The 27,153-nt window shown below is 40.5% G+C and overlaps 1 protein-coding gene across 1 annotated transcript in view; it reads left to right on the top strand.

Annotated features, from left to right (window-relative positions):
- The window catches only part of LOC121356949 (ceramide transfer protein), an 86,982-nt gene that overhangs the window by 13,071 nt on the left and 46,758 nt on the right, over positions 1–27,153 (top strand). Inside the window, exons 3-4 of the mRNA XM_041473847.1 lie at positions 24,803–24,910; positions 25,690–25,828. Of these exons, the coding sequence (XP_041329781.1) occupies positions 24,803–24,910; positions 25,690–25,828 (247 nt within the window). The remainder of the gene's footprint in view (positions 1–24,802; positions 24,911–25,689; positions 25,829–27,153) is intronic.

The following is a 27,153-nucleotide window of genomic DNA, read 5'->3' as shown; positions in this document are numbered from 1 at the left end:
CAGACACCAAACCCAGAAGCAGAGCGTGGGAAAAGCCCCTGTGGGGAGCCCACCCAGCAAAAGGCAGTGGAAAGAAACGTGCGGGGGTGTGGTACCATGCGAGTAATAGCAATCAAGCCATCCCAAAAAGATGTTGCTGGCCACATACCACAGCCATTTCACAGCAGCTAAGAGAGGGACACTCTCTCACCAAGTCCAGCAGGAAACCAGCACCTCCCTGAATATGGACAGTGAGAAAGCAAGCAAAGACCAAGTTTCTACTGCTCAAACCTAAACAAAGCTTCATGACCACCCTACATTGGGATATAGAAAGATTCTCGCATTCTACAGACTCTAATAAACTAATAACATGTGCTAAGGGTAAAAATATTGAAGGAGTGTCACACGAGGGTTACAAATTTACACAACAGTCTATGAAATATGTCCTAGAATTCATAGTACAATACTTATTATTGTTTGCATTTGCTTAAACCAAAACTGATAAGCCTCTGATAGCTGATACTGCTAAAGTTATTAAGAAAGTATTACATTTCTGTCTCAGGCATGGGCTACTGCATCTTAAACAAGTCCTAGGATGTATATTAACAAGTATTCTCTTGGTGCTCCTAGTATTGCTGCTTGTGTTGTTTCTAGACAGGCCTGGAAGATTCAAAGAATGTCCTTGTCCTAACATTCTAGATCCACTAAAGAATAAATAGAACATTAATTTAGAAATATCATAGGCAAATTTCAGTTGCAAAATTCTTTTTAACTTATAATTTGCCACCTGTCATCATTTTAAAAACCCTAAAAGTCACCTGTTAAAATCAATAACAAATTTCTAACTTCTAACAAAAAAATTACTTGCACTGTTACCATATTAACTAGAAAATTTAAATACCTTTTGTCCTGGTTTAGGGCAAATTTGGGAGAAAACCTCCAAAGGGGGCCCCTCCAGAAAGCAAACCCACATGGCCTCTCCCCCCAACTGGTTCAGGTAGGATTCCTCAGATAGAAGTGGAAAGAACCTGTTTATTTAACAGGCAAAGCACTCCCCAGCACACAAAATGAACAATACTGGATGACAACACTTTCACTGCTCTGAAAAAGATGAAAAATTCAGAAAGTCTCTCCTGGGAGCGGTTGCTCTGTTATCGGTCCCTCTGGCGCTGGGAATAGTTGCTGCAGGCCACAAAGTGCAAACTCTTGGTGTTTCCCAGGTCCCAGTCCGGAGCAGGTTCGAATGGTTCCAAGGAAAGGGAAAGAAAAACAGTGCAGGGAAAATTCAGACTGCCTAGCTAAACTAACAAACAAGCAGGGGCAAGAGCAAAGCAGGAGCAAGAGCAAAAGTGAAAGCAAGAGCAAAAAGCAAAAGCAGCACTATGTACTGCGCCGACTGTGTCCCGCCGACTGTGGGGGAGTGAGCAGGCTGATAACAAATCAAAACTTTGCTTTTCAGAGCCAGTCTTGAAGGCACAGAACATGATATTCAGCATAAACAGAACAGACAACTGGGGATACAAGCATCATAATGTCACCCTAGGACACCTATATTTTTTTTATTATTCATAAGTTGTTCATGTTAAAGTTTCTTTTTTGCACTAGATATTATCACAAGCTTGTTTTAAAAAAGATAAAATACCTCTCCTGATCAAGTTCATTGGCCCTGGTCAAGCCATGAACCTGGCTGGTAAAGAAAAATATAAGTTAAACCCTTTTGCATTTGAGATAAATGAGAAATCCTTGTCTGGAAGAAGTTTGGGGAGAATAAGGGGATACAAAATCAAAACTATTACAAAGTATAAAAGCACACTGCAACACCCTCAGTAACGCCCTAAGTCATAGTATTCAAAGTCCATGTTTTGTTCCTATTTTTAGTTATTAATACAAAGAAAAAAGGGGGAAAGTACACCCCCTCTCTAAGTCTTAGGTAATATGTCTTTTAATCGATCATATAACAATACAATAATCCTATGATAAATGCATTTCAATGGACACTGGAACACGCTGGATACGTCTGCTTATCCTGATGTCCCCTCAACAAACATCAGAAGGACCTACCTCATGGAAATCGAGGACTCTTGAAGTGACAGTTCATATAAGGACTTGATTTGTTTACAAATTATTTTTCCTGTTTACAAACTGTTTTCCTGTTTACAGATTGTTTTCTCTAATAGTTGAGTTTTTCTCTAAGGGTTAAGTGGGTTAAGGGTTAAATGGTTTCTTGTTTTTAGAGATAAGTTGTAACTTGTAACCTATAAGCATTATGCCTGTGACATGTTTTCCTGAGTTCTCCCCTAACAGATCCTGGACATGAATGCTGCAGCTCCAGTGCAAATTAGACCCATGCTGTCTTCTGTCACCTTGTTTGCAAAGGGTCCTTGCAGATGAGTGACAGAGAACAGATCACAAATTTTATAAAGACAAGAAGGGTGAGATGTTTCCACATACTAGGTAGTTTTTGCTAGGCAAACTAACCAGCCCCTGGGTTGACTGATGGGGCCTTGCCCAATTACATCTCTCCCAAGGCTGCAGGCATTTCACTGGCCAGAACGTGAAGGGGTGTAGAGATCAGACCAATGAAAATATCCAGACCAGGCTTTTCAAATGCATTTTATAAAGAAGGGCTTGGGAATAAATGCTCTCTGTTTGCCACATGAACATCAGGGTGTGTGGTCTTTTTATCTCCAACCCACTTCCCTTCCTTCCACCCCCCCACCCCTAGTCAATGTCAGAAAGCTGAAAAACTAAGTGACCTCAAGTATTCCTCATAAGTTATCACAAAGTAGTTGAGAGAAGTTTCAAGAAGGAAGACACAGTGATTATGTGGATTATTATGATCATATTTATTGCTAATACAGTATCTAAATATTACTGATACAGTATTTAAATAACAACTTTATTGCAATGGATTATAGTATCATCAGGTTGTGGTCCCTCCTGTTGAGTCACATGCTTAAGTGAAATCCCCCTGCTTTCTAAACTTCTCAGAAAAGTCTAGGTGTGGCTCAGTCCACTTAGTCTCAGATTTGGTCAATAGTCTATGACTAAAGGGTTATAATATAAGCATTTTCACCTAGAAATGTATAGGGTTACAGTCTTTGGCCTTGCAGAACTCACAATTAGAAACCAAGAAAGCACCTATGGAACTACTTTAGAATTTTATCTCTGTATTTGACTGTGTTGTCCCTAAAGCAGGGTTCTTTTACCCAGTGTGAAGGAGCCAATCAACACACTGAGTTGAGATATTAGATTTTATTACAGTTGTGCAGAAAAGTGTGCCAGGCATCTAACAGAGCTGGCACACCTTTTAGGAAACAGGCAGAGTCTTTTTTACAAAAAGGTAACAAAGAAACGATACAGAAACAGGTCACTCATGCTTATATAACAAAAGTCTTAATATGCATGTGGTGGTCTTGGTCCAGTTCATAATATTATCATTTACATATATGAATTTCCCTGGGGGTGTGTTTTTTAGCATTATAATCATCTAAGGTAACTCTAGGTTATATTTCTATCCTATCAGCTATGACCAAGTTATTATTTAACTTTATACTCTGTTACAGTTTCTGCTTAAATCTATTTGAACATGGCACCGTCTCACCATGCTGCCTTGGCCGCGCAGTCCCGGCTTCATGGCAGCTCCTGGACCAGGATGGCGGTGGCCGCTCCTGGCCTTGGCCGCATGGTCTCGACAGCATGGGTGCTCACAGCGCTGGGATGGTCCCCCCCTGTGGCGGCATGGCCCCCGCTGCCCCACCAGGAAGGGGCCCAGCAGGCCTGCCAGGAAAGGGCTTGGTGGCTCCCTTACCACCTCTCCGAGGTGAGAAAGAAAAAAAGCTTCCTGCATTTTTTTCCTCTTTTAAATATGTTATCATAGAGGCTTTACCAGCTTTTCTAATTGGCTTAGCAGTGTGCCTATTCTCAGAGCCAGCCAGCAATTGGTTTTGCCAGGCACAGAAGAAGCTTTTAGCAGTTCCTCACAGAAAATCCCCCCCGCAGCTGGCTTCCTTCCTCCTCACCAAAAATCAAGCCATGAAAAACCACCACACTCAACCATTCACCATTTTCATACCTGTCCTTTGTATGCTCTCTAATAGCTTTATATCCTTCTTATATTGAGGCACCTAAAACTGCACACAGTACTAGAGGTGAGGCCATGCCAATGCACACTAGAGCAGAACAGTCACCTCTCTTGACCATCTGGGGATGCTGTGCCTTATGTACCCCAGGACCTGATTGGCCCTTTTGGCTGCCAGGGCACACTGTTGACTCATGTTCAACTTGCCATTAACCCAAAGCCACAGATCTCTTTCTATGGGGTTGCTCTGCTGCCTCTTGTTTCCCAATTTGTATGTATAACCAGGATTACCACATCCCAGATGGAGAATCTGGCTCTTGCTCTTGTTAAATTTCATATGGTTGATGATTGCACAGCTCTCTAGTCTGTCTAGATCTCTCTGTAATGCCTCTACCCTTGAGAGAGTCCACAGCTCCTAATTTAGTATCATTAGCAAACTTACCTAACATTCAGTAGGTTCTTGCATCCAGATCATTTATAAAAACAATTAAGAGCACTGGCCCTAAAATTAAGCCCTGAGGAACCCTGCTGGTGTCTAGCTTTCAGCCCGATATAACCGCATTTAGTATAACTCTTTGAGCCTGACCCATCAGCCATTTGCTCACACAACCTATTATGGACTTGTCTAGGTTTACTCTGGACATTTTTTCCAGAAGCAAACAGTGAAAAATGGTATCAAAAGCTTTGCTAAAATCCAAAATACCCCACATCTGGCTTCCCTAGGTCAACTAGATAGGTGACCTTGTCATAAAAGGTGTCTTGGTTCGAGACAATTTAGAGGAGAACACTCTGGAATGAGTTGTCTCTCTTTAAGGGTTCCAACAATCCCTTTCCACCAATAAGGGACTGTCCTGGGGTGACTATATGATGCTGTATCCCCTATCATCTGCTCTATGCCCAGACATGAGTCCTGTAGCTTTAAGTTCAAAGGGGGGGTGTAGTGGTTTTGGTTCGCCAATTTGAGATTTTCCTGGCCAATGCACCAATTAATGTGGTGGGTCTAGAGCTGGCCAAACACCAGTGCACCCACTAGAATATACTTACTCATTTCCTGCTGTGAGATAGGATTAGGAGGAAGGCAAAGTAGGCTGAAAACTTGAAAAGGGTATAAAGAAAAGTTCACTAACAGTAACTAAAAGAAAGAATAATAAGAATCAGAATAAAACCTTTAGAGCGCTTCTCCTCCCCTACAACCTTTTCTTCCCCACTAACAATATAGAGAAACAATTCAGTCAGTTTATCACTTCTAGAATAGTCTTTCTTCAGTTCACTTAAGGAGAAGAGTCCCTCTTGTCAATTTATGGAGACCTCCACCAGAAAACAGTTCTCTTGTGGCTTTTAATTTCCACTAATAGCAGCCGCCCAGAAAATCTGCAATCATGAAGTCCTGTCTATTTTTCACAGCTTTTCCCACAGTTGCGTTTATGGGCCATGTCAACTTATGGGGTACTGTTTTAAAGATGAGCTGTTCAAGAGCAAAGGTTCTCTTTATCTATCTCTGAGATAATCTTCATCTCTGAGAACAAAGATCTTCTCTTCCTGGGGCAAAGAGTCTTCACCACTCTTCTCTCTGTTAAACTTCTCATAGGATCACAGCTAACATCTGCTTGCTTTAGCTTTGCTCATACCTACAATTTGAACACTTCATTTCCCCATACTTTCATGAGTTACAGGAAAAAAAAATCTGATGTATCAATTACATTCTTCTTCACAGCTTTACAAGAGGATTTCAGCCCCAAGATCAAAGCATCTCCTCATCCTTCCCATCTGGGACTTGACTCTTTCTTCATTGACCTTGGTGTCTTCATGTTGTTCCTCTACCTGTTGTCATTCTGTCCTTTTCTCTCACCGGAGGGAAGATTGAAGGTCTGAAAGTCTTATCAGTGCACTGAAAGAGTTAATATCTCACCCAGGCCTGCAGATGGTCATGTGATTTCTGCCAGGCGGTGGTGGAGCTGTTTATGATAGAGAATTTCTTCAGCAGCTGCTCTGGGGGAGGGAGGCTAGGATCTCAGTAGCCAGGCTAGAACACAGCAGCAGAATGCTGGAGGCCGATGGCTTCCCCTCCCCATGCCCAGCAGTTGTGGATGAACCTCAATGGCAGCAGAATCTTGGCAGAGCCGGCCCAGCCTGGTGCTGCTCCCAGGGCCCGGCGCACCCCAGCTTGGCCTGTGCTGGCGGTGGGGCAGGGCTTAGTAGTGGCAAGATGTTAGAAGCTGCAGCCGTGGCCCCGCTTGGCCTTGGCCCTATGGCCTCCCCTCCCCCTGCCCGGCAGCTGATGGGGCCTGGCCCCACGGCAGAGCCAGACAGCCTGGCCCAGCCTTGTTACCTGCTCTCAGGACAGAAGAGAAAGAGAATTCTCGGGATTTTTCATTTTTGACATGTGTGTTCACAGAGGTGTGTACAGCTTTCTAGTGGTTTAACAAAGTGTCAATATTCAAAACGACTCACTGATTGGTTTTATCAAGCACAGAGGAAGCTGTCAGCAGCTCCTTTCAAAAGAAACTCACTTCTGTGGTGGCTCCAATAATAAAACAAGCACAGGAGGGAAAGCGGTGGAATTCTTTCAGTGGCTGTATTCAAAACACAGATAACTCACTTGTCTTTTCCAGCTCTCTTGGCTTTTTTTTCTCCAGAGAGAGAGATGGAGTTTTTCTTTGCTTTTTAGCTAGTTTTTTAGTTAGCTGAGGCAAGAAGTTTTACCTGGGACTGTGGCTTCTTCTTCTGGAGCTGTTCAGCTTATCTCTGGTCTGAAACACCAGAACGTCGCCAGAGGGCCCCCCCACACCGGACTGGAGGCCAACTCTGGATCCCAGAGAGAGCTGAACCACACCTACAAAAAGTACTCTGAATCTACAAGCTCTTCTCTGCAGAGAGAGGTTTTATTATTTAATATTATTCATTCTTTCTCATGCCTGTGAGCACCCTGCTTGTGAAATAAACAGCTTTTTCACTTTCCTCCAAGGAAAATTCTTTCCAAACCTGGGTGGCGGAGGGGTTGCTGAAACTTGCCTTCTATTAGAGGACACGTTCATTGCAGGACATCTCCTCCCAATTTGTCTCAAACCAAGACAGGGACAAATACTAATATACATAAAAGTGAACAAATAACCGCTTATTAACAAACAGAATGCCAACAAGCAGGGAAAAAAAAAGTAAACAACTGCTAGATATCAAACTGCTAAATCCCACAACCCCACTGGAACAAAGAAAGACCCAAAATGCTAGAAATACCCATTCCCAATACGGGGCCTAGCAGGGACAACCTCAGGCTTTGCAGGACAAAAGGGACAAGAAGGCATCACATCCCTCTCAGGAAGGCAGGAGTCTCATGAAGCAGTTCCAGCAGCAGCTGAAGAAGCTTCCCCACTCCCAAAGCACAGGAGACCAGGCATGGCAGGCGAAGCACCTGGGCTGGAGCCACTCAGCGTTTCTTCTCCCTGGCTCTTCATGGTTGGACAGCGACTCGGGCTGGAGCAGGGCCACTCTGCCCCACTTTTGTCAACACAATGCCCCTGGCTCTGGACAGGCAGATGTGGAATTCTCCCTTAAGGCAGCTCAAAGACCGCTACTGCAGCTTCTCCAAGCCCAGTCCAAAAAAAAACATGAAAAGGAAAGAAAAGAAAAGCCTTTGCCTGAACAAAGACCAAGCAGCCAGTGGTGCAAATACCATACTGTGAAAAAAGCTGCAGAAAACGTGTTGCAGAAAAATTTAAAAAATGCCCACACATAGGAACACCCCCCCTCCCACCCCAAGGTCCCCAGCTGCCAGGTCTTAAAGATACAGTAACAATTTTTAAGGTCGCAGATTGATATGGAATACAATGTCATTATGAATCAACTCAGGACAAAAGGAAATTACATTAATTAAGCAGGACTTTACCCTCATGAACTCATGATGGCTGTAACCAATGACTGCATTGTCTTTCAAGTGTTTTTCAATAAGTGCCAGAATAACCTTCTCCGTAATTTTGCTAGGCACTGAAGTGAGACTGACAGGCCTATACTTACCAGGGCCATCTCTCTTGTCCTTGAAAATTGGGACAATGTTACCTAGCGTCCAGTCAACTGGGACCTCTCCAGATTCCCAAGACCATTTGAAAATCACTGAGAGAGGTTTTGCAATTATATGAGCCAGATCTTTGAGCATTCTTGTATGAACCCCATCAGGGCCCATAGACTTACAGGGATCCAGCTGGAGCAGCAGATCCTGCACAGTTTCACTATTGACTGGGAGTTTGTCATTCTCACAGCCTTGGTGCTCCAGCTCAAGGCTCTGGGGGTCCCAGAGGCCATCATTGGTATTGACAAGAGAGGTGAAGAAAGCAGTAAATGTCTCTGCTTTGTCTGTGTGCTTGTTTGTGAGGTGACTAAATTCATCAAGCCACAGACCAATGTTATCTCTGATTCTCCTTTTGCTGTTAACATATTAAAAAGCCCTTTTTGCTGTCCTTCACAGTGTTGGCCATTTTGAACCCTAATGGTGCTTTGTCCACACAAATTTTCTCCCTACAGTGGCGAGCAGTATCTCTGTAGTCCTCCCATGTCGCCTGTCCTTGCTTTCAATGTCCATACACTTTCCTTTTCCACCTAAGTTCTAGGATGAGATCCCTGCTCAGCCAAGCTGGCCTTTTGCCTTGCTTGCTTGACTTATGACACTTTTGAATTTCCTGCTCCTGTGCTCTTAAAAGATGGCTCTTAAAAAGTGACGAGCACTGATGGACCCCAGAACCTTCAAAAACATTTTCCCAGGGAAGCTTACTAACTGGGTTCCTGAGTAGCACCAAAATTGGATTCTGTAGTCCTACAGAGGATCTTCCAGATTTTGAATAGAATGTGGCATTATTTTCTAGGTCTTGTAAACTACCCTGTATTGCAGCAGCACTATTTTTTTTTTTTTAATTCAGCTTGAAAGCCACTAAATCTGATTCATGTCTAGAACTATCTGCAGATTGTTATCTGTCCTGTACTTATGCAGTACAATATTTTCTATAACCAAATCAACCTTAAACATAATTTTTTCCTGATGTACACGTGTTAAATCTTTGGTGGTCTTCCATTAAGTTTCGTCTTTCTAGCTCTGCTGTCTTGGATTTTGGTTTCTTTCCATAAATAATTCTTTGTGCTGCCTGGGTTTGGTTCAGTTTATTTAGTGATTGTGCTCATTGATCTATTTCTTTCTAAAGAATGGTCAGAATGGAGACCAGCTGGCTGAGGAAAGGCTAGATCATTTAGTGCTAACTTGGTTATTAGCTGAGCTTTCCTCTTATTCTGTTGGGAGCTGCTTATCTGAGTCTGAAGTGGTATACATATGTGGACTTAAGATAATTTTAAATTTTTGTGTCCATGAAAGCTGGAGTCTCCTTCATCTAGTGAGAGCATTAACAGATAGTCTTTATAATCTCAGTAGAGGTCTTAAACTATCATTTTAAACCCCTCTCCCCAAATGGTAGTGAACTTAAGATACTTTATTGCTATCTTTCCCTTGAATTAGCTAAATATATTAATTGACTGAAGCTTCAAATGTATTTAAAGTAACTTTTTGATCACCATATAGCCAGATTGGTAACCTGGGCTGTTCTGAAATGTCTAAAGAATGCCTGAAAATTACATGCCAAAATGCAAATAAGCAGAGCATTGCTTTGTGGGCGCAGTACCACGGGGACATACACAAAAACAACACAAACAAAACCACATACAACTGAAAAAAAACCACAACACCCCCCCAACAACAAAAAACACTTTGAAAAGCACTAACTCAGTATCATATAGCATGAAAAGCTTGTGACACTACTGCTAAACTGTTAAGAGTATGTCAATCAATGTATTTGTAATGCTATTTAATGAAAGGCAATGTATATGGTTGAAGTAAACTTGGTACCAAGTCTAATGCTAAGTCTTGAGGGGACTGGAACTAAGATACCAGACTCAACACACATTTGGCCATGCAGTAGATAATGGGTTTCATTTCTATAATCAAGTGTGATTCTGGTAGTAAACTTAAAGGTGTTATTAATTCACTTTGTAACAACAACTGTGGTAGATCATTTTGATACTTTTATTTCATAGAAATAAAGGGAATGTCGGTGCTTGTAACTGACAGAATGACACATGATGAAACAAAGGGCTAAGCCAAAAAGCTTAAAATTCAACAACTTAGGAGTTGTTGAATTAACATCCCTAATAACGATTCTGGCCAGAAATCAGAGACAAACGATCATTTATTTGCCAAGAATGTCCAACGAAGCAAAGACTTCCAAGGGTTTATATACACTACAACTTTTACCCCCTCATTCTACTATTTCATCAGATACAGGTCTATCACGTTTCTGCTTGCTGTTCTTCTGTGAAGCAATACTGCCATCTAGCGTCCTTTTCTGGTAATTTTTGAGGAGGGGTGTGAGGATGTGTCTCCTTTTTCTTCATCACCTTTAGTCATGCTGCCTTCCAGATGACCTTTCAAGCCTCAGGCATGCACCTTTCCTTCTTATGGTGTCCCATTTATTACTTTATTGTTCTAATTGTTTACTTCAACATCTAATCTGTCTCTAGTTATAAAATAACTCTGAGGCTCCTCTAGTTAAAACAATACCTTTTGATTGAAGCTTCTGGGGTGTAGCAATCTCCCGTAGTACAGGTGCAGTACATTTATCAGTCTAAGCCTGGGTTACTCCCTGTTCTTTCCCATAATGTCTTAATTTATTAAAACAAAGTTAACCACTGATTAAAACTAAAAGCAGCTAAAATAGCAGAATTACAGAAACTAAAATAACAAAGTTGCAAAAACATAGATTTCTTAACTAATCTCAATACTGTTCCTTACAAAATTCAAAATTACTGAATTTCTTGGCTAAATACGATATATTTTTCTTTCACATTAGCTCTAGAAATCAAGCTCTCTGTGGCAGTGGCAGCACATTTTTGCACAGTCTTCCTGAAAACAGTATTTTTTGTTGAGACATCTGTGCTAAGCTTGAGTTTAGTGGTAAATGCCTCTTCAAATCAGGGTAAGTGCTGCTCTTTGTATCAAGAACAGAAAGTACAGAGCTGCAATGTGGAGGTAGTGAGTGGTTAAATGGTAAAAACTGACAGTTACCAAATAGATCTGCATTCTGCTTACTTGGAAGTATTACTCATCAGCTCGAACAGAACTGTGCATTAACAGTTTAATAGAAAAATCTCAGATACTCTGCCTCATCTACCAAATCAAGTCTCTTTTTCCCCCCCCCCCTTTCTAAAAGACTTGGTAAGGGGTGGGTTTGCTTCAGTGAGCTTTCATTAGAGTGAAACTCATTGAGTTGATTTTAACAGAACAGAGTTACACCCTAGCCAAAGGCGTATGTGCTGCCCAGCCATGATATATAGTCAGTAACATTCAACACAGGTAATGTTCAAAGTCCTTCCTGGCTTTTTTGTTCTTTTGTCACACCCCTCCCCATGTCCCTCCCAAAAAAGAGAATAACTGCAAGAGCTAACATGACTCTAAAGAGCTATGGGAGACTTTGAAAAGGGGAATTCTTTCAAAAAGAGAACAATAAGACTTGGGACATCTCTTGCATATTTAATTCAACGTCTGCTTGCCTTTATTGGAAGCTTTGAGGGTATCATCCTAATATAATTTCTATTGTAAAAGAATACAATTTTTTTTTTCTTTCTGAAAACAAAGCATGAAAGTATGCTTTTGCTGTCTCTTTAGTGTCATCTAGGTGAATGGACTTACTGCAGAGTAATCAAAATCTGGTGTCTTGAACATATGTTTTAAATGGGAGAGGAGGAAGAAAGGTTTAATATTTAAATGTCAGAGATATTTATTGTTATGAACATGAGCATTAGAACATATTGGTGTTTGGGAGGAGGGGACTAGGGAAAGAGTTGTTCATCTTTCTTCCCCCTGGTAATCTGAAATAACTTGTATTACCTTAAAATTGCTGGTTTGAGTAAGCAAGTATAGATGGGGCTGCTCAGCTGATATGTAATACTTGCACTGATATGTCTTTTGTATTTTAAGAACTCTTAAAACATATGATATTGCTCATCATTTAATGTTACTAATTTTTCTAAGTGCACTTATTACTGGACATTGTATATTTCCTGAAAGAAGACTTCAGGGCAAAGCCAGTGAATTGGCAGTTTCTATTGACTACATATGTTACAGCAAACCTTAATGCTGTCAAAGGTGCTTTGAGCCTTTTGAGGGGAGAGCTGCACTATATGCATATCTTTTTCCTTTCTGTATCTGAGACTAGGTGTTATGTCTAAATACTTAAGATAATTTTTCTATTTAGCATTTTGTTTTTATCAGGTTAGACTTGTTCTTGACCTACAGACTAATATGAGAATTATAGAATCAGGTAGGTCTAGTCTTTGTAAACCGATTTATGCTTTCATTTAACTTTTTTAAATGTTGGCACATCCATTGTGTTTTATATATTTGACCAGACTGAGCTTCATTTCTAAACAAACATCATTTTGACACAAATAGAAAGGACTGTTTTTATGAAACCTCAACCCTGGCCAACTTTAGGAATTTGAGGTTATATCAGGAACATGACAAAAAAGATGCATGTTCCCTAAGGTTCAGTACTAGTGCCAGTTCTGTTTAATATATTGAACGATTATCTAGATGAGGGGATCAAGTGAACCCTCAGTAAGTTTGCAGTAACACCAAGTGTAGTGGGAATGTTGATCTGCTGAAGGGTAGGAAGGGTCTACAGAGGGATCAGAACAGGCTATATTGATGGGCCAAGGCAAATTTTCTGATTCAACAAGGTGAATTGCTGGGTCCTGCACTCAGGTCACAACAACCCCCTGTAATGCCACAGACTTGGGGAAAAATGTCCAGAAGGCTGACTGGTGGGAAAGGACCTTGGGGTGTTGGTTGACAGTCAGGTTAACATGAGCCAGCGTGTGCCCAGTTGGCCAAGAAGGCCAATGACATCTTGGCCTGTATCAGCAATAGTGTGGTGAGTGGGACCAGGGAAGTGATTGTCTCCCTGTACTCAGCACTGGTGAGGCCACACCTCAAATGCTGTGTTCAGTTCTGGGTCCCTCATGACAATAAGAACATTGAGGTGTTGGAGTGAGTCCAGAGAAGGGCAATGAAGCTGGTGAAAGGACAAGAGAACCAGTCTTAAGAGCGAACAAGTCTTATGATAAACATCTGAGGGAACTGGAATTGTACAGTCTGGAGATAAGGATGCTGAGGGGAGACCTTATCAGTCTCTGCAACTACATAAAAGGACATTTTTGCAAGGGGTAGGGTCAGTCTCTTCTTCCAGATAACAAGTGACAGCACAAGAGGAAAGGGCCTCAAGATGCACCAGGGGATGTTTAGATTGGATATTAGGAAAATTTTCTTCACTGAAAGGATGGTCAGGCATTTGAACAGGCTGCCCGGGGAAGTGGTGGAATTACCATCCCTGGAAGTGTTCAAAAAATGTGTGGATGTGGCACTTGGGGACATGGTTTAGTGATGAAGATGGATGGTAGTGTTAGGTTAACAGTTGGACTTGATGGTCTTAGAGGTCTTTTCCAACCTTAAGGATTCTATGTCCTGGCGATTCCCTTATTTCATATAACCTTTTTTGTTCAACTCTAATTGGTGCAGTGAGTCTTCTTTGGTGTTTGGGGAGTTTTAAGGGAAGTGGGTGTTGAGACCTGATAAAAACAAGGACTACAGCAGGAAGGAAGTAGGAAGAATTGGGAATATGTCTTGAAAGCTAAGAAAAATGCATTAGATTTAATGAGGTGTGAGATGCAAACAAGCACTGTTGAAAGCAAAGCTCTTTTCTGTCCCCTTTTTCCCCTAAATTATTCTTGTGAAAATGCAGTCTAAACTGAATTATGTGTTCTAATAATTTTTCTTAGGGTGTAAGATCAGGTTTTTTTATATCCTGTCAGATATAATATGGACTTTTTGGTCTTTGACAATTCTGACTTTATGCTTCAGTGCTTGCTACCTATTGCATACTCTGGAATATGCTGAGCATTTAATGGATTTCTATTCTCATGGCTAGATGAATATCTGAGTATTGAGTAGAGAGGGAAAAAAAAACCCACCCTGTGGCTGCATTTCTCTTCACAGAGAAAAGCAAGGCACAACTTCCCAAGGATATTTCTGGGAATCGCAGCAAGGAACCTCAGAGAAAGAAAAAAACAATTATCTCAATTGCTGCGCCTCTTGTTGTTCACAAGTGGAATGCATTGTGGAAGATTGTTTACCTGAAGGGAATTGGTAATTGGATTCTGGTGTGTGTGTGTGTGTGTCTGTCTGTCTGTCTGTCTGGGGGTCTGAGTCTGGGTCTGGGGGGGGACTGTCAGCTGACAGTCACAAGATTCTGGGCAGTTGAGTGCTTGTGCAGATTCAGTTTAGATGTAGTGTAATGTAGTGTAATATAGTATAATAAAGTAATTAATTAGCCTTCTGATATCATGGAGTCAGATGCATAATTTCTCCCTTTGTCGGGGTTGCCCTGCTTTTACTATACCCACCCCATTTCTGTATGTGGCAGTGACAAGATAATGTTTAAGTGCAGCAGGTGAACTTTAGTACATTGGTAGCTGAGGCCAAAACATCAGTGCTTTTCCTGATAGTGTCTAACAGCAGAATGGAGATTTCTGGTTCTTGTGTAGATCTTGCTTGTCCCCCTCCTGACAGCCTAGATTCACAAGAGGGAGAAACAGCCCTCTTCCAGTCTTGCTATAGCCTGGCTGCCCAGTTGTACAAGCTTCTTTTAGATTTATTATTAAGTCAGCATATAGAGCAAAGTTGTTATTGTCAGATTGGGTTTTGGCACCTTTTCTCAGGAAAGAGTTTTATTCTGTAAATCACACTTTCCCACAGCAGTTCCCGAGCCTGAGAAGCAGAACTTTCTCTGTTGGCTTGAGTGTCATTTTGCTCAATGTCCTAGCTCTTCTTCATTCTCCTTCCTCTCAAGGGAGTGCTTGACCCTTTCTATTCAGCTTGTATGGAATCTTTAAGATTTAAAGACACCAAATAATATTTGGTGAATAGTTTTCCTGTGCACATTAACAGTTAAAGGGAATTCATGGAAAAACCAGTATACATCCATGTAATTAAACCTAAGTGTGAACTATGTGGATAAAGAGTCTCAAAGGCCAGTCATTTGCCTTTGGTTGCCTCTTTGTCAATCTGCCTTCTCTTCTCTCTTCTCTTCTCTTCTCTTCTCTTCTCTTCTCTTCTCTTCTCTTCTCTTCTCTTCTCTTCTCTTCTCTTCCTCTCTGCAGTATTTTGTCTTATTTGTACTACTTCTTGGCCCTTTTCCTTTCTTTAGAAAGCAGTATGTGGTTCCAGGGCTTATTAATCTGTGTACCACTCTAGCTCATGCAGCTATTAAAGGTGCTTATTGTCTGCAGGCAACACACAGTAGCTTAGGAAAAATGTATGGTATTTGAGAACTAAACACCCAAAAGATGTTACTTAGATTGAATGAGTGAGTAGAGCAGTTATGATAATTTTAGTGCTGTATCATTATAACTTTTATTTTTCAGTTGTCTTGTTTTTCATTGCAGAATTCCTATTTTTTTTCCTCCTGTGCATGTAGTATGTTTATTTACTGTGGAGTTGCAACATTTATCACTGCTGCAGGAAAAATATGTTTACATTTCTTTACCTATTCTTGCAGTTGCAAAGAAAGGTCAGGTTAGAAGCTTTTTGGCTCTCTCTAAGTAGTCTCCTGCACTGTGTTTGAGAGGGCTATAGGCAGGGAAATCATCATCCATCTGTTGTAACCTGGATTGTGAAATTTCTCTCTCTACCTTCCTGATAATTGCCTTGCTTTTGAAACCATCTATTGTCAGACCCTTTAGAACAATTGAAAAAATAAAACCTACAGATGTATGTTAAAGACAAAATAAAACCTACTGATGCATGTTAAAGATAAAATTAACTTCAATCCACAGAAATGCATCCTGGACTGCCCTACCTGTAGTTTCTGTTTTTCTGTCTACAGCAATCCCTAGGTAGCCCTTCTGTGGCTCATCTTCATTCTTGAAACTTCTGCAGCAAGTCTAAAAATTGCTCTTGGAACACTGGTGTTTGATAGAGCTTTTTTGCTTTGTATCCACCAAGTCTTTCATAGTACCTTCCACCTCTTTTTGTGTTGCTACTTTTTTTTACATTATTGTTTTTATAACATTGTGGTTTGATCTTATAGATGTTTTAGTAAGATTTTTCACAAATACAGCAGAAAACATGATTAGAGTCACTGTATCCTAAAGTCTGTGTCTTGAAGGTGCTGCCTGCTGCTTGTGTTATGTAAAATAATAAATATTTTATAATGCTGACAGAAAATATCTGTTTTGGTGGACAAACATACATGGAAGTGCTTGACAGGCACTTTATTGAGACATAATCAAATTAATGCCTTAAAAATATGGCAGAAAAATATGAGCTTTTTTTTTTTTTTTTTTTTATGAGGGAATTCAGCTCTTACTGATATTTTTCACTTGTGCCTATTTTTTTAGTGCTAGAGAGCTTTTCAGTGAGTCTTTGCTTTACTCCAGAGTATTATTTACCCACTTTAGGAAATCCTTAACTGGTGGATCAGTGTGAGCCATAATGGAGGTCTGCAATATGATTCTCTGAATACTTACCTATTTTATTGAAAGCAGTTTTTCTGATGCACTGCCTTGTTGCTGATATCAGCACCTGCTCAAGTAAAGAATCACATGAAGCTTTGGATCATGTGGCCCTTTCCTCTTAGTGTTTGCAAGAGTCCCAAGACGAGGGAAGAGATGACTCTGACTCCATATTCTTAGAAGGCTGATCTTGTCTGTCATAATGAAAATAATTTTGAAAGGACTAATGGATTTCATGCATCACCTTAGAAAGCTGAAGGTGTTTCAATGTATTAACAAATGCCAGCTTTGTCCGTAGCTTTGAAGCTATGATGTATGCATGGAATTTAAAGAACTGCATCTATATACTCAAAATGGTAATATAACATTAGTGCTGGATGCTATGAATTGATACAACTTTTGCAAATTATTTTGTTTTCAAGAAGAGACTGCTGGCTTCTATCATGTGCACTCTACCTGCTTTTCCAACTTTTATATGCGAAATGAAAAATTATGTAAACAGAAGCATGTGTCAACATTCCTCTTGTCAATGTAATTATTTCTGCAGTGAAAAATAAATTACAATCTGCTTTATGAGACAAATGTAGCAGTAACCTGCTCTTTATGGTAGTAGAACAGTGGGGCTTTGCATGATGTATGTTTTCATTGTTTGTATTAATCTGCTTGCATGTGTCTGTTGAGAGTGGGATGACTTGTCTCTGGCATCAGTTATAAAGCAATACTTTTTTTTCTGGTTCTTCTGACAAGTATTCTTGATGGAGTTTTTATTTTTTTTCCCTTGGCTGCTAAACCATAATTATCTGAGACAGTTTTGTGAATATGATCTATAAGTGCACACACTTCGGATTTGTGTTATGTGCTGTTTAGTCTGCTGTATTTGCGCCTTGGTTGCACATAGTTAAAACTGCCTAAATGCTTTCTGTGTAGGTGTCCTGGGGTGACTGTATGGTCCGGTATCCCCTATAGTCTGCTTTTTTGTCCAGGTATAAGTTCTGTGCCTTTAAGATCGAAGGGGGGGAGCAGTGGAATTCTTTCGGCGCAGTTTTTTTTTCTTCGCATATCCTCCTCCAGGTTTACTGCAGCTGCAGTTTCCTGTGTTGTCTGCAGTGCAGACAGAGGGAGGACAGCTGTGCTTTTTCAGCTAGTTTCTCATCTGTGAGCTGAGGCAAAAGATTTCCCAGGACTGTGGCTTTTTCCTCTGGAGCTGTTCATCTCTGCTCCAGTCCGAAAACTCAGACCAACATCAGGAGCCCACACTGTGGCCCAGAGGTGCCCAGGATGCTGCATCCCAGCTCCGGAGAGAGAAAGCTGAGCCACACCCACAGAAAAGACTCTCTGAATTTACCAGTTTTTCTTACAACGAGAGGTTTTATTATTTAACATTATTAATTTTTTTTCATGCTTGTGAGTACTCTGCTTATTAAATAAACAGTTTGTTGTTTTCACTTTCTCCACGGGGACCTTTTCTGAGCTGGTGGAGGAATGTCACAGTAACAAGTGCCTGGATAAGTTGGATTCAAACCTATACAGGGGACCCTCAGCCAACCCTGTTCAATCTTAGATGTAAGCACACCACTGGGCAGAGATCTGGGTGGAGAGAGATCCCAACCAATCAGCTGTCTAAGCCCAGGCAATTCAAGCCCCCTACATAAGGCGGGTCCAAACAATAAAACACACTGTTGTCACCTAGATCTCTGAGAGTTTATGTCATCCATGTCTCCGACCAACGACCCCACATAACAGGGGAGGGGAATCTGCTGGAATCTGCTTTTTTCAAGAGGAGACACCCCTTTGGGATGTTTCCTCCTAAATTTGTCTCAAACTGGGACAAATATATTGGCACCCAATGTGGGCCTGGAGAAAGTGAAAAAAAACTGTACAAATTAAAATGTCAGGCAAATGATAATGGAAACAAAGGTCTATCTGAAGGGTTACCCAGAACAAGTCAGTCAACCAGATGGATTGCAACTTTAGGTGTTAAAAAAGAAAGAAGGGTAATTGTAGCAAGTGATTCCCTTCTGAGGGAGACAGAGCCCCCTGTATGCCAATCGGACCTGTCTCACAAGGAAGTCTGCTGCCTCCTTGGGCCCTGGGTAGGAAGGCTCTGCAGAGGGATCTGGCCAGGCTGGATTGATGAGCTGATGCCAGCTGTATGAGGTTCAACAAGGCAAAGTGCCTGGTCCTGCACTTAGGCCACTCTCGGGGTTTTCTCTCTGGTTGAGATGATCCCGAGGTGTGTTAAAAGTCTTTTTTCCCCAACCGAACTGTCCGAGAAGAAATCAGAAGTCTTTGGCTGTCGTTCTCAAGGTTGTTTATTATTTCTTATCTAAAACATTTTCTTTCTGGCCTGCCAAGGTCTACCCCCCCCCGCCAGGGCTTTGAGCCATCCAGGGCATCCAGAGGGATGTCCTGGTTTCTGACAGGCCACAATAACTCCATGCAGCGTTGCAAACTGGGGGAAGTGAGGCTGGACAGCTGCTTCCAGAAAAGGATCTGGGGGTGCTGGTCAAGACCTGGCTGTATATGAGCCAACATGTGCCCGGGTGGCTAAGAAAGCCAATGCGATCCTGGCCTGTATCAGCAATAGTGTAGCCAGTAGGACCAGGGAAGAGCTTGGTGCCCTGTACCAGGCACTGGCAAGGTCATACTCAAATCCTGTGTCCAGTTTTGGGCCCCTCACTACAAGACATTGAAGTGCTGGATCAATTTCAGAGAAGGGCAACAAAGTTGGTGAAGGGTCTAGAGGTTAAGTCCTATGAGGAGCAGCTGAGGGAGCTGGGGTTGTTTAGCCTGGAGAAAACAAAGCTCAGGGTAGACCTTATCACTCTCTACAACTACCTGAAAGGAAGTGTCTCAGTTTGAGGAGAGTTCTGGAAGAAACGTCCTAAAATGAACGTCTCCTCTAAAAAAGGCAGGTTTCAGCACTCCCTCCCCCACCGATATGAAAGGAATTTCTTCAAGGAAAGTGAAAAAAATGGTTTATTTAACACACAAAGTGCCCACAGGGCACGGGAAAAAGAAAATTAATAATGTTAGATTTTAAACTTCCTCACTGCGGAGAAAGCTGGTGGATTCAGAGTTCTTTCCTTAGCTGTGGCTTGGCTTTTACCCGAGGTCCGGAGCTGGGATGAGGAGTCCCTGCAGCCTCCTCACTGGGACTCATGGCGTGGGACTCATGACAATGTTCTGGTGTTCGGACAGTTCCAGAAGAAGCCACAGAAATCACTGGAGAAGCTGTATGCAGTCCAGGAAAAACTTCTTGCCTCAGCTAACAAAAAGAAGCTAGCTAAAAGCAAAAAATTAAAAGTACTCTGTCTCCATGCTGCAGAGAGACAACAGGAAAGTATGTGTGAGCTGACAACAAACTGTACAATAGTACTAGAGTAGTACTATTAAGATGTGACTGATTAAATCTTCAAATAGGAACATTCAGAAATTTCACTTCTTAAGCTTAAATTCAAGTTTTACATAAATATGTCTTTTCCACTTAAAGGAGAAAAACAGAAAACATTTGCTCATTTGCTGTCCTTAGTTAAAATGCTTTGACCTCAATGCAATAGCTATTTTGGCTACATTTTAAAACTGATCTATTCATTAAATCATATCCAATTAAACAGAAAACAGAATGAGTCCCTACTGTCAAACTGACTGTAGTAAAAGCATATTCCAAGTAATTTTAATATTTGTAGTGTATGATTAAGTAAACATTGAAGTTACGAGGAAAACAGTGAAGTTTGGTTTAGATTTGCATTTAGAAGAAACCTAAACAGAAGTGTTTTATGATGCTTTGAGGTTTGAAATTCTTACAAGATGCTCTCTTGAGGTTTATACTAATTAAACACTTCTGAAATTAAATTATAGTATTGTATGCTTAAAACTCTTAATTTTTCTTTTAAAAATCCTTTTATTCCCTTACTTCCTCTGTTTTCACTTGTCAAGCCTTTGAAAGTCTTAAAATTCATCTAAAGAGCCAAAAGCCCTTACCTTGAGTATTTGCAAAAAAACTAATCAAGGCTTCATTATTTGTTTTGTTACATTTGAAATTCAAATCTGGTGAATTAACGTATAATCTCTGTACTGTAACACAAGTGCAATGCAATTCAAAATGTGGTCCAGTATACCAAATATGTTGCCAAAATTCGGTATACTGCTTAACACTTGAACTAATATTCTAGAAGAGCCCTGTGTATCCAATGCAAATGTTCTAATAAAAAGCTTATTCCAACAGATATTTTAAAGCTATTGTTTAAAACAAATAGTACTAATTGTTAAAAATTTGACCTTTTAGCACTTCTGTCACTACACTTATGTAACTATATTTCTAGCACTCTTGCTCAGTATAAAATAGCTTTAAATTCATTATTTATAGCAGAAATGTCTAAATGCATCTTGCCTTATATTGTTTCACTATAAGCTGTCATAAAAAACTCTACTATCTCTGATAAGTTATTTTTTTTTTGCTAAATTAAGCAATTAACTTAAGATGGGCCTTATCTTTTGAACTTATGAGTGTCCTTTTTCCTTTTTTCTTTTTTTTCTTTTTCACTCCTTTCTGCTCTCTCACTCTCTCTTTTTTATTTCTTTTAAGTTAATGATTACTTAGCCATTTTCCCCCAAGGTTTGGAATACCATTTTCTAACTATACTTGCATTTTTTGATCATTTTCATTTTTCCACTTTGCTTCTACTTCTGATACTTATTCCTCTTTCTTCTGCTTCCTCAATTCTTTGTTGTCTTATACCTCATTCTTTAAATGGGCCAGATAGAAACTGACTCTTGGCTCCATTTTACTTGTTTTGGCTGGGTAATCTCATTCAGTCACATTCATTCAGGAATTATGCTAATTCTGGAAGTCACATTTTTCTTTTAAATCATACTTTAATTTTTCCAAAACTGTGTTTCTCTGCCACTGCTCCTTTGTAACCCAAATATACGTTTTGTCCTGCACATTTGCAGTATTGTATAAATTCTCCTGTTATAACTAACTACAGCTTTGTGTCCTTTCTCCTTTCTTTTAATACTCTGTAAGTTCATTTGCATCTTAATTTATCAGCACTTTCTCAACTTCCCAAAGCCTATGCCATTTTCAAATTTTCTACAAAAGTCCAACACCTAGAATTCCATTGTTGCTTCTTGCTTGTTCCATATCATGTGAACATATCTCCCCTTCTCCCTGCCCTGTATGAATTGTTCTGCTGCTGCAGTATTTCTTATTCTGTCAAAGATCCTTTACAGTATTCTCTGTCTACTTGATCAAATTTATTAACAGCATTTCAGATATTGCTCTGAACCATCTGTTTCTTTTGTCACAGAAATTTTGCAACTGACACATGTTGACAGAGAGGTGAGGATGTGTAGTATAAAATTACAAGTAATTCTTTATTCATGGTCATGAGGTATCCCATTCAAATGGGGTACATCAAATGTGATTTCACACATGGTTCTTTTACCTTTCATGTTCATATACAACATAATTTGACCAATCATTAATTAACACACACATATTATTGTTTTGCAAAGCAACTATAATTCTATGGCATCATTTTCCATCTGATTTTTTCATTATTGAGATGTGTCTGAAGTGGGTCTTTCTACAGTTACTTGTCTATGATGCCAGATAATGGGAGGGTTTCACAGAGGTGTTAGAGGGGCTAGGATGATGGCACTATTGTGATAGTCCAGGTGTATCCTTTATTCTTCAGTGTGGGGTCTGTCCTTCTCCTTGCGATGAGCTACAGTCCTTTAATCATTCTGACTTAACCATGACTATGTAGTATACAATGTTAACTATATATCTTAAGAATCATAGAATGGTTTGGGTTGGAAGGGACCTTAAGGATCATCTAATTCCATCCCTCCAGCAATGGGCAGGGATACCTTTCACTAGACCAAGTTGCTCAGAGCCCCATCCAACCTGGCCTTGAACACTTCCAGGATGGGGCAGCCACAGCTTCTCTGGATAATCTGTTTCAGTGCCTCACCATCCTCACAGTAAAGAATTTCTTCCTAATATCTAATCTAAACCTTCCCTCTTTCAGTTTAAAGCCATTCCCCCATGTTGTATCAGTACATACCCTTGTAAAAAGTCCCTCTCCAGCCATTTTTTAGATCCTATTCAGGTACTGAAAGGCCACAGTAAACTCATCCTGGAGCCTTCTCCAGGCTGAATAACCCCAACTCTCTTAGCCTTTCCTAATAGGAGGGGTGTTCCATCCCTCTAATCATCTTCATGGTCCTCCACTGGACTTGCTCCAACAGGTCAGTGTGCTGGGGACCCCAGAGCAGGATGCAGTATTCCAGGTGGGGTATCACCAGAGCGGAGTAGAGGGGCAGAAACACCACCCTCGACCTTCTGATTTTGAAGCAGCGCAGGATACAATTGACTTTCTAGGCCACAAGTGCACATGACTGGGACATGTCCAGCCTCTCATTCCCTGGTATCCCCCAAGTCCTTGGCAGAACTGTTCTCGATCCATTCATCCTCCAGCCTGTATTGATACCAGAGGTTGCCCAGTGCAACCAAGCAGCCCAGGTGCAGCACCTTGCACTTGGCCTTAAGTCTCATGAGATTCCCATGGGTCTACTTTTTGAGCTTGTCCGGGACCCTCTGGATGACATCTCATCCTTCAGGTGTTTCAACCACACTACTCAGCTTGGTGTCCTCTGCAAAGTTGCTGAGGGTACACTCAATCCCTTCATCTATGTCATTAATGAAGATATTAAATAACACTGGTCCCAGTTCAGACCCCTCAGGGGCACCACATGGCACTGATGTCCATTGGGACTCTGAGCCATTGACCACTACCTTCTGGATGTGACCATCTAACCAATTCCTTATCCACCAAACAGTGCACCCATCAAATCCTTGTCTCTCCAATTTGGAGAGAAAGATATTGTTGGGAACCATGTCATAGGCTTTACAGAAGTCCAGATAGATGGCATCTGTAGCTCTTCCCTTGTCCATTGATGCAGTCACTCCATCATAGAAGGAAGTCTCATGAGATTCCCATGGGTCTACTTTTTGAGCTTGTCCGGGACCCTCTGGATGACATCTCATCCTTCAGGTGTTTCAACCACACTACTCAGCTTGGTGTCCTCTGCAAAGTTGCTGAGGGTACACTCAATCCCTTCATCTATGTCATTAATGAAGATATTAAATAACACTGGTCCCAGTTCAGACCCCTCAGGGGCACCACATGGCACTGATGTCCATTGGGACTCTGAGCCATTGACCACTACCTTCTGGATGTGACCATCTAACCAATTCCTTATCCACCAAACAGTGCACCCATCAAATACTTGTCTCTCCAATTTGGAGAGAAAGATATTGTTGGGAACCATGTCATAGGCTTTACAGAAGTCCAGATAGATGGCATCTGTAGCTCTTCCCTTGTCCATTGATGCAGTCACTCCATCATAGAAGGCCACTAGATTGGTCAGGCAGGACTTGCCCTTGGTGAAGCCATGCTGGCTGTCCCAAATCACTTCCCTGTCCTCCATGTGCCTTAGAATAGCTTCCAGGAGGATCTCTTCCATGATCTTCCCAGGCACAGAGGTGAGGCTAACAAGTCAGTAGTTCTCAGGGTCCTCCTGGGATGAAGAAAGTTCATAGAAATGAATACTATAAAGACTGGCACAGTAGTTAGGGAATGAGATTTTCCAACACTGTCTTACATTCTCTTTCAGGGGTTTTCTTCTCCTTTGTCATGTGTGGGCCATTTTATGTTAACCTTTAGGAAAATATTCTTCTTACAGTTCCTCACTATCTTCTATTTTATTTGTGAGGACATTTGTCAAACTTAATATTTTCTTATCTTTTTCATGCTATTTTAATCAATAGATGCTTTTCTTTTTTTTTTTTTCAATATTTAATTAGTTACTGTTTTAGGGGTACACAATAAATTGCAGATAACTACTTTTTTTCCAGATCAACATGATAACAACCCAAAAAAATGATTCATAGTAACTTTACAGTTACTACATCAACATCTTAAACTTGCAGACACAACCCAAGTTATTAAGCCCTTGCTGCTTCCTGACAAGAAACAAATGGGCTAGTTTAGAGGAGATATTAAACTTGCTTTCACTAGTTTTTTATTAAAAGCCTCAATGCTCTACTTTTGTGTGTGGTTTGGTTTTTAGACTGAATCTGGCTATGCATCAGAGTCAAGTTTACGACGCCATGGCTCCATGGTGTCTCTTGTTTCTGGAGCAAGTGGATACTCTGCAACATCCACCTCTTCATTCAAGGTTAGTGAATAACACTTTTTTAGTACTGGTGTTTAAATAACACACAAAACTGGAAAGTAAATAAGCTATGTGAAGACTTGTTCACACAATTATAGGAAAAAAACCCCAAACAAATCTTTACTATAAGTGTTAGTAATTCAGCATGTGATGCTGAACAGATCATACAGGAAACTTTTTCATGCCTCTATGCAGTTATCCCTCTAGAGTTATGGTGTCATTTTTAAATGGCAAGGAAATCAAACCTGTGGGAGGATTCATTAGTCTTTCTTAGTGTACTTCTGAGAATACCAGGGCTTCTAGATGAAAGGAAATGCTGATTCTGTGACTTGACAAATTACAGCTTTCTTGGTTTCATGTGTATAAATATTTAACATTTGAAATTGGTTGGGGCAGAAGAGGAGCAGCACAAGAAAAGGGGGAGTAAAGGCTAGAATAAAGATCTTAAACTAGAACTGACTGTTTTCCAGTAAATAGATGTAAATCTCATAGTATGTAAGATTGTGTTTTTAATAAACTTTTATTGAATGCTCTAAAGTAGCAGATGAAATCAAGATGAAAAATTGAGACCAGTGGACAAAATGAGTAAGAAACACTTTTATATAGTTTCTTATGATCTTCTAACATTACCAGTATTTCATAGCTGCTGATATCTGAAATTTCTTTGATGTGCTTAAAGAATTCGTTCTTCATAATTACAGAAATCTTTTTTTTTTTTTTTTGCATTGAACTATTGCTGACCCTGTAGAAGCATTTGAGCCTTTTTTTGCTTGTATTTTCAGAAGGGCCATAGTTTACGTGAGAAGCTTGCAGAAATGGAAACCTTTAGAGACATCTTGTGCAGACAAGTTGATACTTTACAGAAATACTTTGATGCTTGTGCGGATGCAGTTTCCAAAGATGAACTCCAGAGGGATAAAGGTAAAACCGTAACTGAGAACTGTTATCTCCACAGAATTTAACTTTTTACACAGTAATAGCCCTTGAAATAGTTACTATAGCATTTGATACCATATAAATTAAGTATGTATATTAAATTCAGTCTTTAGTAATGAGATCAATTGTAGATATTTCTGCATACACTGCTATTTTCACTTCAGAAGTTGGATTCCCATAAAAATATGCTTAATTTAAATATTGACCTCTAGCTGTCAGTTGTATAAATGATCTTTTAAGCATTTGATGTTATATAACAATAATTGTTTACCCCATAACATGAATTCAAGTTTGTTTATTGCTGTGTCTCTGTCATGGTTTAACCCTAGCTGGCAACCAAGTACCATGCATCTGCTTGCTCACTTCCCCTTCTCTCCCAGTGGGATGGGGAGAATCAGGAAAGAAAATAGAACTCATGGGTTGAGATAAGAACAGTTTATTTGAAACAAAGTAAAAGATAATAATAATAGTAATAAGAAGGAGAAGGAAAGAGGGAGATATAACCCAAGAAAGACAAGTGATGCACAATACAGTTGCTCACTACCTGCTGACCGATGCCCAGCCTGTTCACAAGCTGTGATCAGCCCCCTCTTCCAGGTAACTCCCCCCAGTTTATATACTGGGCATGACATTCTATGGTGTGGAATATCCCTTTGGCCAGTTTGAGTGACCTGTCCTGTCCATGCTCCCTCCCAGCCCTTTGTGCAGCTCCTCACTGGCAGAGCATGAGACACTGAAAAGTCCTTGCTTTGGGTAAGCACTACTTAGCAACAACCAAAACATCAGTGTGTTATCAACATTATTCTCATACTGAATCCAAAACACAGCTCTGTACCAGCTACTGAGAAGAAAATGAACTGTATCCCAGCCAAAACCAGTCTTTTTATTTTGAAAAGCAATAGATTATTAGTTTTCATAGGAACAATATATTCTTTAAAAAAGGCAAAGGTTCTGCCATAATGAATGCTCCTGAGATGTATTGGCTGTAGCTAGAGCACTGAGTGCACACTGGAAGTCCTAGTAGACTCAGGTGTGTGCATGTCTACATTTCTCTGAATTGTTCTTCCCAGAGCACAGCTTGTCATATTCATGCACTCTTCTGAGGCATTAATGTTCATTCCCATGTTTGTTCTGGTAGCCTGAAACTTTTGATAGTGAGAAAGCAATAGATAAGTACCATTCCACTTATTTGAGAACTTTCTAGTGTAAAAGAGTAGATAGTTGCTCAATTGTGGCTCTTTGCTTATCCAGTTGTAACACCAAGATAATGTTCTTCTTGCTATCAAATCAAGTGCTAAATTTCGACACTG

Source organism: Pyrgilauda ruficollis, unplaced genomic scaffold, assembly GCF_017590135.1.
Source record: "Pyrgilauda ruficollis isolate IOZ18807 unplaced genomic scaffold, ASM1759013v1 scaffold303, whole genome shotgun sequence".
Lineage (NCBI taxonomy): Eukaryota > Metazoa > Chordata > Aves > Passeriformes > Passeridae > Pyrgilauda > Pyrgilauda ruficollis.
The sequence above is the reverse complement of the archived record's forward strand: the minus strand, read 5'-3'. Positions and strand labels throughout refer to the sequence as shown.